At 48.8% G+C, this 12,101-nt stretch overlaps 1 protein-coding gene and 1 long non-coding RNA gene across 2 annotated transcripts in view; one reads left to right on the top strand and one right to left on the bottom strand.

The window, feature by feature from the left end:
* Positions 1-2,451: 2,451 nt before the first annotated feature.
* Positions 2,452-12,101, bottom strand: part of C2CD3 (C2 domain containing 3 centriole elongation regulator) — a 156,216-nt gene continuing 146,566 nt past the window's right edge. Inside the window, exon 33 of the mRNA XM_036258617.1 lies at positions 2,452-3,256. Coding sequence (XP_036114510.1) covers positions 3,116-3,256 — 141 coding nt within the window. The 3' untranslated portion in view covers positions 2,452-3,115. The remainder of the gene's footprint in view (positions 3,257-12,101) is intronic.
* The window catches only part of LOC118627995, a 39,440-nt gene continuing 31,732 nt past the window's right edge, over positions 4,394-12,101 (top strand). The window contains exon 1 of the long non-coding RNA XR_004959235.1: positions 4,394-4,497. This is a non-coding gene — a long non-coding RNA (uncharacterized LOC118627995). The remainder of the gene's footprint in view (positions 4,498-12,101) is intronic.

Genomic DNA, 12,101 nt, shown 5'->3' with positions numbered 1-12,101 from the left:
GAAAGCTGAGTCTCAGGGAGAGACAATGACTTACACAGGTCACACAGCTAGTACGAGGCAGAGTCCAACTCTAGCCTGCAAATTATAATGTAATTTGGATGACAACTGTTGTTGATGACATAACACTTGGAGGCTCCAGCATGGACACTGCTGGAGCCAAGGGAGCTGGGAGAATGTATGGGGCAGGGTGGAAAGGGTCCCCTGCAGCAGCTATTGCAGGGCAGACACTGAGGGTAAGGGTAGGGCACATCAGAACCTGGAACCCAGATGACAGTGAAGAGTAGAGAAGGGGAAGGGATCAGGGCAGAAGAGGGCAGGGGAAGAGAGGAGAGAGGGTTGGGAAGGGAAGAGAATTAATTGGGTTGGGCAGAGGGGTAGGCTGAGGCCAGTGCTGGATTAGGGCACAGAGCCATGGCCACGAGGCAGGTGGTCACAAGCCAGATGCTCAGGTATGAAGCCTGTTCTCCTGAACCAGGCCCTGCTCATGTCAGCAGAACAGGCAGCTATGTTAGTGTTGTGAGAGAAGGGCTGTTGAGGTTGGGAGGGCTCAGGAAGTAGGTTCTGGGCCCTACCTGAAAGTGCTGGCCTGGAGGTGGTGGGTGAGTTGCCGTGGGTACTGTATATGGGGAGGGATAAACAGTAGGAAGCCAAACAAGGGGGCAGCAGACCCTGGAGAAACCCAGAGGGCAGGAAGGTCAGCTCAGCTTACATTGGCCTGGGAGCTTCTTGATGGGGCTAGGTCTGTCCACTTTGGTTTCCTGTTCCCAGAAACCTGCCTGCTCTAGAGGTCCCAAGGTTGGCTGCTATGAGCTGGGATCAACAAACCTGTGAGTGAACAGAAACACCCCTTTTCAGGTCTTCTCAAAGGGAGTGCTCAAAGGGAAGTGGGGGAGACAGTGACTAGCTCTGTTGGTCGTGGTGGGAACATGTACATCATACTGCATGACCTGCAAGGCATTTCACTTCTGACCTGTTGCTGGGAAACAGACCCAACTTCCGGGGATGCAGTGGGTTTCAGACCCTCAGGATGACTTTGTGTCATGGAGGCTGCCTTCAGCCTGGATAGAAGCAGCTGGTGTCCTCCCGTGGCCTTATCCTAACTCAACCCGATCAGGCTATTTACAGGACCTGAAGAGGATTTAGAAGGAATATTCACTTGCTTAACCCCTCAGGCCTGGGCCCCTGACCGCTCCACTGTAGGTTCTTAGTGACCTCGAAGGAGGTAGAGCCCCAGGTCTTAAAATTCTGGGCTGGTGATCTGAGAGGAAGGCTCTGGGGAGGGCATGAGCTGGCAGGCTAGGAGGCTGAGATGAACAGATCAAGGGCAGGCTGGTCTGAGGGCACTTCACTGATGAGGGCACCCTGGGGTTCCTGCATCACCTGCACCCTGAGGGCATGTCCTGCCTGTCTCAGTTATTAGTGTGCTTGCCTATCTACTGATTTGCTCCAGATAAGAGGGGAGGTGTGGGCGGGGCTGACATTTCCTAAGCTTCCACTAAGTGCCACTTGCAGGCGAAGCACTTTCACAAATGTCATCTCTATTTCATCTTCACAATAACCCTATGAAGCTGGGGTTATCACCCCATTTTACAGATGAGGAAAGAGGCTCAGAAGGTTGGAGAGTCAAGCTGGAGGGGACCTACTGGGGAAGTGGCAGAGACAGACCAATCTCTTCTCTACCCCAGGTGCATACGGCCTGAGTACCCGCTTGGTTCTCTCTCTGGGCTCACCTCGACTTATCTCTTCTAGGAAGCCTTCCCCGACTGCTCCAGCCCACAGGTCTTTCCCCGTACACTCCCTGAATTCACAGCACTTACTGGCTATATCCTGTTTTGGTCACTGAGTGCAGAAGCCTTGAAACATCTCTGGCGATGTCTTGTGTGGTGATTCACTCCTAGCTACATCAACAGAGGCAAATTCACTTCACTGAGCTTCAGTGAACTATTAAAAAGGAATCCTAATATAGGCTATAGGGTTGTTTATTTGGACTAAGTGAAATGACCTGTGCTTGGGGGTGGAAAGCAGGGCCTCCATGTAGCTTCCTTTCAACCTCTCACAGCCACTCTGCACACCTTGCCCTGACCTTCCCCACAGGCCTTGTCTACAGTAGTTACTCAAATGTTTGAGGTCCGACAGTCTAAGCCAGGGCCTCCCATCCCAGAGAGATGGGGGATTCTGAGAAGAGTTGTTGCAGGAAACTCCCTTTACTTTACTGACGGATTTGAGGCACCAGCAAAGAAATAATGGGTGTTACCCTAATCTGGATCAACCTGATCTTTGGGGAGCTCAGAAGTCTCATGGTGACTCTGGCCCCTGGTTTCAGATGAGCTTCTAAGGGACTGTATGGTGGTCAAGTTTTATCGCTGGCTGTTAGAACACAAATGAATTCCTAACAACCCTGTTCAGTGGCCAACCCAGGAAATACTCGTGCACGGAATACAAATACCAATATGATTTTATTCAAACACAGGCAGGAACAATGACCTTCAAAGCTGGGTAAAAACAATAAGTTAAAAGCATGGTTAGAATTTTCAGACAGTCAGATAAAATGTTTGAAGGAGGTAATTTCCCCCTCCTCTCCTATGATTAATTCAACATGGCATATAAATAATTTATATTTATAAAATACCCTATTCCCAAGCAAATGAACTGAAGGTGGCTGTAGCATCTCCTCAGTTATGCATGATGCATATACTCTACACCTCCCTCTCAAACCTTTAAGGCAGAAATGGTCCATCATAGTCGGGTAGAGGATAAACTCACGTCAGCAGTACACTGTGTCAAGGACATTGGGGGAATTTTCTCAGCCAAAAGATGCCTGCTTGGGTACCTTCAAAATATAGGTGGGCCAGTTTGTTGCGGGAATCCATTTTGTTTCTAACCTTCGCCTCACTATAGAAGGAAGAAGCCGAAGGCCTTGCAGGTGAACATGGGGCTGGTTTGGGATGCTCTCACCATCTATGCTGACGGGGTCTTGTGGTGCCCATGTACTAGGCTGGTGGTGGTTTCCGGACTCTGGCAGCCCTGAGGGAAGCAGAACTGGCACCTCCTGCAAGCTGGACAAGGCTAAGGGATGGTGGGCAGGTGGGTCCTTCCTTCAGTCTCTCAGGCTGCATTATTCTTTCTGGGAGCACTGGGAAGAAAATATCCGTGCAATCCTGCGAGTTTCTTCTTCAGGCAGGTTGGGAGGCAGCGAGTTAGGTCTCGGGCGACAAGGCCTTTGGGACAGGGCTCTTCCAGTGGTTTCGCTCTTGTCCTGGAGAGGAAGTCAGCTAGGTTAGCACTGAAGAAACGGCACTGCCAAGATGGATTTAATTCCTCTCATCTTTTGGTCCTTTGGCTAATAGTGATGCAGAGCTTACCGGTTTACAGAGCACTTTACATACCTGATCTTGCTTAATCCTTACCTCAACCCATAGGTGGGTACCATTCCCAAGTCATGGGTGAGGAAACTACAGTTCAAGTGAAATAAACTCAAGGTCCCACAGCTCGAAGTAGCAGAGCTAAGATGTGAACCAGCTCAGACTCTTTCTAGGCCTCTGGAGAAGGGGCAGTCATCTCCAGGATGGGTTTGAAGCCTCATCTATTCTGTTGCTGCATGAATCTAGACAAGTCATTTGTCCACTGAGTTGTTTCTGTCCCTGGAAATAGATCCAACTTCCAGGGAGAAGATGAGGTGAATAAACTCTGTTGGCCCTTTGGAGTTCCTGAAGCTGCCAGGTGACATGAAGCACATACTCATGGCCCTGCTATCAAACATCTCCCCTCCTTGAGCTGACAGGTTATCACCAATTCCACCTTTAAGGTGCTTGCATTTGAGTTAGTCTGCTGTGGTCTTCTGGACTCCTCTATGACTCACTCATTTGCTCAGTCTTTTTTTCTTTTTATCCTCACCCGAGGATATTTTTGCATTTATCTTCAGACAGGGTAGAAGGAAGAGAGAGAAACATCGATGTGAGAGAGACATATCGATTGGTTGCCATCCGTACAACCCCAGCTGGGGCCGGGGACGAACAGCAACCGAGGTATGTGCCCTTAATGGGAACTGAACCCGGGTCTCTGTGGTTCGCGGGCCAATGCTCTAACCGCTGAGCCAAACTGACCAGGGCACTCAGTCTTTTTTTTGGTGTTTAGTCTATGCCAGGTTCTTGTTCTGAAGGAGCTCAAAGCTATACAGAAAAGTTACCCCAGGCTGAGAGCAAGGCCCTGGGGAAGAGATGGAGGCCTGGCAGAAGAAGCAGTACTAAAAGGAGATGGGAGTCGCCACCACATACAAACTTGGCTGACTTCACAGCATGAAGCCTTCCCTGTGGATGGACATCTCTTCCCTGTCCTCAAACCCCAGGAGCTGAGATCTTCACTAGCTGCAGGAGCATTGAGCACACCTGTACCTCAAGCAGCTTGGTGAAGACCCTAGAGAGAGACAGAGACTACCTCCCCCACTCCTGCAGTTCTGCTGCTGATGGGAAACTAGGCCCAACTGCAGCTGCTTCTGGGGTCAGTAACATTTAGTAATCCTTCTTTCCTTCACTTCTTTTCTTCTTTTTTTTAAATTAAATTTTTAGAGAGAGTAAGGGAGAGGGAGAGAGAGAGACAGAAACATGGATGAGAGAGAAACAACATTGATTGGCTGTCTCCTGCACGCCCCCTACCGGGGACCAAGACTGCAGCCCTGGCATGTGCCCTGATTAGGGATTGAACCAGCGACCTCTTGGTGCATAGGTTGACACTCAACCACTGAGTCACACCAACTGGGCTTTCCTTCATTTCTTTAACCTATTCATAATGCCTACCATGACAGAAAGACAGAAAGGAACAGAACTTATTTCTTGACCTCCACAGCTCAGAGTTAAGCAGGGGAGACAGAGAGATCTGCTGAAAGAATTAGAATAGCAGCCACATATAAGGGGAGTGGAAGTCGGGCATCCTCATTTTCCTGCCTGGGTTTCAGTTTCCCACCCATGGAAAAGGGCGAGATGGATAACCTTGAGGGTCCTTGCCAATCTGGAATTCAAATGGTCAAGGGAGTGCATAAAACCTGAGTAAGTTCTCAGGTCTAACAGCCCATAGGAAGGATTTCCTGAGAACCAAGAGCACGTGGTGCTAGGGGCTGAACAGAGACTAGAAGTTATGACTGTCTTCCAGGCAGGGCCAAGCTATAAGGAGAAAAAGGAAACCAACCAACCTTTGTTAGTGTATGCATTTGTTCTCTCCAAAATATGGAAGGCATCTGCATCCCATAATGCCTCAGGCCAGGGGAGGCCAGTTGCCCAGCCACTGTCTGTTACTTTCTTCTTCCAGACTGAGTGCTCCTAAGGGTTAGGACTGAATCTGATGCTTATGACTCAAACTGTACTTCTCCTGGGGTGAGGTGGGGCTCCCAGTCCTCTCTCAAGATAGGAGCCTGGTAGTTGCTAGATCAGTGAATGGGTGGGACCAAGCCACAGCAACCAGAGGCTTAAACTGGGTGTGGAGGAGACTGCCTCTGGGAGAAAACATCTTTTATCCATTCATTCTGGAACCCACGGTTGTTACAGCCTACTATGTGCCAAGTCTTTAGTCGAGTCAAATCCTTTCTGCAGCATTTGAAGCCTCAGCATACATCTCTCTGCTCCCAAGACTCAAGATTGTTGTTTCTTGAGCTATTTAGGATTTAGGAGTGACATCAAGGCCCATTCCAGTCATCTAGGTTGTACTGCAGATGGAGCTTCTGAGTCACCAGCTGTACCTTAATTTCCATTTCGTTCTCTGCTACAGTGAAAGGGGTCCAGAGAGATACTGGTCCTCTCTCTCTCATCCTAAAACCAGGCCTCTGTGTCCTCTGACAGAGGAGAAGCATTCTCTGTTTTGGAGAGGCTTTGATAGGTCTTGCTCTCCATGATTGGAAGGGCCAAGTACCTTAGTTCATGAAATGACAATCAAGATACATTTGTTGGTGATTCACCAAACCTTTCAGAAGCCTAAGATCTGTTCAACCTGATCAATTCTTGGGTAGCTATGGTTCCTGTCTCCAGGGGCTGCTCAGCTAGATGGAAAACAGATGCCGACCTACGCAATAATCATAGAGATGAGGCCTAGAACTTGGGAGCACGGAGAGAGTGCAATGACTAACAGCTGGGAAAGTCAGGGGACTCTTCACACAGAGGGGGAATCTGAGATGGGCAGGGTTTTAGCAGAACTGGGGGAGGGCATGAGGTCTTCCATTGGAGGGAACAGCATGAGCACAGGCCTGCACTTGCTGGCTGGGCCAACTGCTCTGGAAAAGAAACTAGTGTGGCTGGTTCAGCCACCTTCCCAGCACCCACACCCAGACCCAGCGACTCAGGGGGCCTTATCTGTATGGCCCAGGCCCAGGGACCAGGGCTTGGCTCTGTGTACAGGGTTGGGAAGGAGTGTGGAAGGACAGAACACATGCTCAGCAGCATTTGGCTTTTGTTGACTTCAACAGGGTCTAAAAAACATTTTGACTAGTAACAAAGGTTCTTTCTTCACACAACCCTTGAGGGGCTAAGTAGAGCAGAATGTACTAACTGCTGTTCTGAAATATTCCCATGCTCTTGCTGGAGCCCTAGGGGCACGAGTAAGTTGTCACCACAGCCTGGGATTTGCAGGAGCTTCAGGCTTCGTGGGGAGGCAGGAGGAACCCATATGGAAGCAGGATCATCAGACTAAGGGGCTGTAGGGACCCTGGAGTCTAGACAGTGGGTGTCATATATGGGGTGACATCCCTGAGGGATACTTTGAAGAGACACTTGAAAAACCATGAAGGTAGAAGCTTACCTCGAGGAAGGAATTTCTTTGCTGGGAATGCAGTGGGGATGGGCCTGGTAGAACTGTAAGTAGAGAGCAGAAGACAAACCCAGAGAGAGGCACTGATGCTTGCTGAGGAAAGTTCCTAAATGTCTGGGGAGAAACTGACCATATTTCTCTGTGGGATCTGGGGGTGGGGGATGACTATTGTCCTGGGTTGAAGGACAGAACTGGCTTTTCCAGGGTTCTAGGTAAGCATGGTAACAGGCCAGGGGCTTTTCAATTGCCCCATTAAACTCGCCCAGCTGTACCATTAAATTCTCCGACTTTCAAATGAGAACCTGCTCTTTTCTGGGCACCTGGGCACCCAAGCCATGAGGGTGAACATGCCTTCCAGCCTATTATTTGAGACAGATGTGTCTCAAAGAAGCCTTTAATGCCAAAGGCAGAACTCTGCTGGGGTGAAAATACAGCATCATGGAATGGGCAAGGAACAGTGGTGGAAGGAAAGTTTGGGGCTTCCTGGGCTCCTCAAATCAAGAGGCTAACCCTGGATGGGGAACTGGTTCTAGTCCTGGCTCTGGGCAAGTCAGTCTCTCTTTGGGCCTTGTTTTCCCCATCTGAAACCGGTCAGGAGGCGCAGATAATGCTAGAGGCGGCTCTCTGTAACCCAGGGACTTATCCTGGCTGTGGTTCCCTTTTTGGTCACGTTTCTGTGATGCATCTTCTCTGAGACACTTTGATTTGGGTTTCCAGATGGATCCCCCTGAAATGGCCACATGTTCTCAAGAGGGTGGTAGGGTAGGTGCCCCCACTTACCCCTGGGACTTTTTCACAGGGGAGGCCGTGGGGCAGAATAGAAGAAACATTGGTCTGTGGCCCAGCCCAACTTCCCCACTTACTCGAGGCCAAGACACTTTCTCTCTCTGGGTCTCAGTATCTTTGCTACCAAAGAGAGCTAAGAACTTCTGTTTGGCCTTCCTATCTCAGGTTTACTATAATAAAGTTGAGAAATAAAATTCAGATGAGATCAAGGCTCTGGTCAGGTACAACATCTTGCAAAACACAGGTGCTAAGCTGGAGCCAGAGCCAACACCAGCTGCAGAGAGCAAAATGAAGCCTTGCTGTTAGACCTCACACCAGGCAGAGAAGAAGTGGGGTAAAGCACCTCCCCAAGGCGTGCCCAGTGCTAGGCCAGGCCTGGCCAGGCTCTCCCCACTTCACTGAGCCCCACCCAGTGAGCCATGGGCCTGGCATCAGGGCTGAACTTCTGTTCTTTTCCAGAGCAGCTCCCCTAAGTGACATAAACACTAACTCAGGAGCTGGAAGCAAAACTTTCCAGAGCTGAAAACTGCAAGTTAACAGCCACCTGGTTCTGACTGGCTAGTGGGCTTGCCAACAGATTGCTGTTTCAGAGACAAGTGAGGGCTCAGTATAGCTGCCTGCCCTGCTCAACTTTCACCCCCTTGGCTGCCTTCTCCTGGGGTGAGGTGGGGCTCCCAGTCCTCTCTCAAGACTGAGACTAAGACTTTGTGCTAAAAAGAGCACTAAACTTAGCAACTGTAGCTAAGAGCAGGGGGGAAGTGGGGACAAGATACAAAGACCAGAGGCCAAGGCATGGGAGGCAAATCCTAATTTGATCCCCCTAGCCCAGCCCAGCTGGATCATGGCTGGGGTCCACGCTCTGAACTCACATTCCATTCCTGCATTAGAGCTCTAATCATGTGGGTCTCACTACCTACATGCTCCCTTCAGTTCCTTACCACCCCCTTCCTATGTCTCCCTCCAAGAAGCCTTCCCTAACAGGCTATCTCATTCCCTCACCCTGCCTGTCTCCACACTTACCCAATGAAGAGTCCTGACTAGATCCAGACTCCTCAACCTTTTGAACCCATGCCCTGTCAGTGAGAGGGCCCCGAAGTCCAGATTCCTGAGAGGGAAGGGTTAAAGCGACACTTCTAGAACTCCTGGCTCCTCCCAGGTTCTGGCCTCAAAGAGGCTAAGGTAACTTGAGCCTAGAGCCTACCCAAGCAGACCTGTGTGCCTTTTCCCTCTAGGTGCCTGTGAATCTGCATTCTGGGCAGGGTGAACACCAGCCAATTCTAGCTGTTTCCCCTGACTTGCGTGCACCCTTGGCCAGGGAGTTCTTCTTTCCAAAGCTTTCTGTGGCCTGTATCAGAAACCCTTTAACCTTTAGGTGTCCTCTTGAGGCTCTGCAGAGGGCTAGGGTCTTGGTGGCTCAAAGAAATGAGGCAATAGGACACGGCTTCCTGTTCCAAGAGGGGCAGCTCAGCCATCAAGCCTGGACCAAAGGCTGAGGACAGAAGACACTGGGCTCAAGAAATTCCCTTGGACCCCTGATCTGATCTGGTGATTTTTGGGGTGGTTGGGTTTCTCTATCAGGACTGTGTATCTTTTAGATGTCTCTGGGTTTGGGGAAGGGAAACCAAGGGACAGAAAAATTCCTTAGGTTCCTGGGAGAAAAGCAGAAGCCATTAAGCCTTAGGGCTCAAAGACAGGCAGGCCATGGACTGCTGAGGCTAGGGCTCAGTCACCCTTAGGTGGGGACAGTGTGTTGTCCTGGGCCTCTAACTCAGGGTCTGAACTGAGCACACAGTAAACTACTACAGCCCCGAGCACTTCTCTCTGTACTTCTGGGGTGCCCTTCTCAGCTCCCCATTCCCAGTGCTAAGCTTTTGTTCATGTCTCTGTCCCTTAGTATTTCTTTCCTACCAGTCCCCCCAAAATGTAACAGCCTAAGAGAGAAGACATTTCAATAAAAATGACAAAAATTATAACAATTAACATTTGTATAGTTACTATGTTGCATGCCAAGAACTGTTCTAAGTACTTCACATCATCTTACTCAGTTAATCCTAAACAAACCCTAGGAGGCAGGTACGACTGTGCCCAGTTTTCAGGTAAAAGAATTAAAGCACAGAAAAGTTAGGTAACCAGGTTACACAGCTGGTAAGTGGGAAAGCTGAGCTTTAAGCTTGGGCAGTCTGGATTCAGAGGCCAGGCTCCTAACCACTATACAAAACCACCTGAAAGGAGAGAAGAGGGAAGTACAGCCACAAATTGAGTCTCTGTTGCCTCCCCAGAGACCAGAGAGACCTTGCTCTAGAACCCAGAAAGCTAGCAGCAGAGCATGGGCTAGAAATCAGGTCTACTGACTCTCAGCTTCCCAGCTGGCCTGGAACACCTTGATGACTAGTAATGTCTGAAACACTGTGGTCTGGCTGAGTGGAGGTGAGAACACCAGGGTAGGAGGGGGTGGACAACCTGCCTGGCCTTGTCTCTGACTTCTTGCCTCTTGCACTCACTCTTGTGGAACCACAGGGTTTGGCTCCATGCCTGTGGTTAATCCAGGGTCTCATTCATGATGTAGGCAGAGCCTGGCCTCCAGTCAGGAAGGAAGGCACAGAACAAGACAGGGCAATCTCAAGGTTTGGAGCTGCCATGCAGGCAAGCAGAGGCCAAGGTTCAGATGACAGGTTGCTTCTTGTTCTTTGCTTCTGATTCCTACCTTGATTATTTTGGTCCAGGCCTATCTTTCCTCATCTCTGGTCTCTCTAGAACATATTGTTTGTACCTCCTAGTTGCCAAATTCTGTTGATCCTCTGACAGATTTCTTCTCCCAATCTACAGCCTATAAAGCCTTTACTTCACCTTTGAATTCTACTCAAGCTACCCCATGTGTCTCTGTCTTCCTTTCCCTATACACACTTTCTTTGTTTTACTTAAGTGTTAATATACGCTAATGTCATTTGAGCAAGTTCGGGAATGATTTGGAGGTCAGCGCCTCTCAAAGAACTGTGAGCTCCCTGAAGGCAGGGTCCATAGGAACAGATCCAGCTCTTCAAGCATTACAGGTGTTTAGTAGGAACTGGTGGACTAAGACATAAAACGGGCTCCCCTAAGGAACCATGAGCTCCCAAAGGAAAGGGCCATAGCTCTTTCTGTTTTCTCCTGCATCTAGTTCAGGACTATGTTTCTGTACATTTGCCAAAAGACATATGAAGTATGAGGCCCAAACTACCTTCTTACTCTCTGGCCTGCCTGTCCTCAGTCCCAGTTCTGGCTCTCCTAATCACCAAGTGGAAATTATTGAAGGGTTCTCAGCAAAGAAATCACATGATTTATTCAATGACTTATTTAACATTGAAGGGCAAGGGCAGAACGGAGAGGCAAGTTAGGAGGCTCCTGCTATAATCTAGGAAAGAGATGATGATGGGCTAGATCAGGGTGGTAATGGTAGAGATGATAAAAAGTGGTTGGATTTGGATATATTTTAAAGGCAGAGCTTTTAGAATTTCCTGGTAGATTGGAAACAGAGGCATCAGGAAGGATTCCAAAGGTTTTGGTCTGAACAACTAAATTAGAAGGACAGATTATCTGTGAATTGAGATGGGAAGACTAAGAAAAAGATCTGAGGAATAAAATCTGGTTGAGTTTAGGACATGATGAATATGCGATATCCAAGTGGAGATGTTGAGAGGCAGTTGGACATATGAACCTAGAGTTATAGGAGAAAGCTGAGTTAAATTCCCTCTATATGCTGAAGACATAAGGAGTCTTATGTCTTCAGCATATAGAGGGAATTTAAAGCCTTGAGATCAAATGGGGTCACCTACAAAGTAAATGTAAATACAGAAGTTTAGCCCTGGCTGGTCAGGCTCAGCAGTTAGAGTGTTGGCCTGAGGACCACAGAGTCTTGGGTTTGATTCCTGGTCAAGGGCATGTGCCTTGGTTGCAGGTTTGATCCCCAACCCTGGCTGGGGTCATGTGGGATGCAACCAGTCAATGTGTCTCTCTCACATCAATGTTTCTCTCTCTCCTTCCCTCCCACTCTATCTTAAAAAAAAAAAAAAAGTCTAATAACTATGCTCTAGGTCGCTCCTATATTAACAAGTAGGGAAAATGAGGGAGAACCAGTAAAGAAGGCCAAGCAGGAACAGCCAGTGAGGGAGGAGGAGAACCAAGAGAGATTGATGCCTTAGAAACAAGTGAAGAATGTGATTAAAGGAGAGATCAACTATGTCACATGCTGCGAGAGGTCAAATAAGGGCGCTCAGACTGGATAAGTGGCTTAGGAATATGAAAGTGTTTCAGGATTTTGGCAACTTTGAAGAGTCCCTCCCCATTCCAGAGGTAAAGTGGGGCAAAAGTCTGATTAGAGCGGGAGATCACATTGGCTACAGCAGGGAGTGGACAGTGGTGGGAAAGCGTGGATATGAGTGAAACTAATAGAAATAGTCATGGGTGAGATGACTGGGACTAAAAGAAATGGTGAGAAGTAAGTAGATTCAAAGATATTTAGGGGTTGGTATTAACAGGTCTTGGAAATA

Source organism: Molossus molossus, unplaced genomic scaffold, assembly GCF_014108415.1.
Source record: "Molossus molossus isolate mMolMol1 unplaced genomic scaffold, mMolMol1.p scaffold_m16_p_13, whole genome shotgun sequence".
In the NCBI taxonomy this organism is placed as follows: domain Eukaryota; kingdom Metazoa; phylum Chordata; class Mammalia; order Chiroptera; family Molossidae; genus Molossus; species Molossus molossus.
The sequence above is the reverse complement of the archived record's forward strand: the minus strand, read 5'-3'. Positions and strand labels throughout refer to the sequence as shown.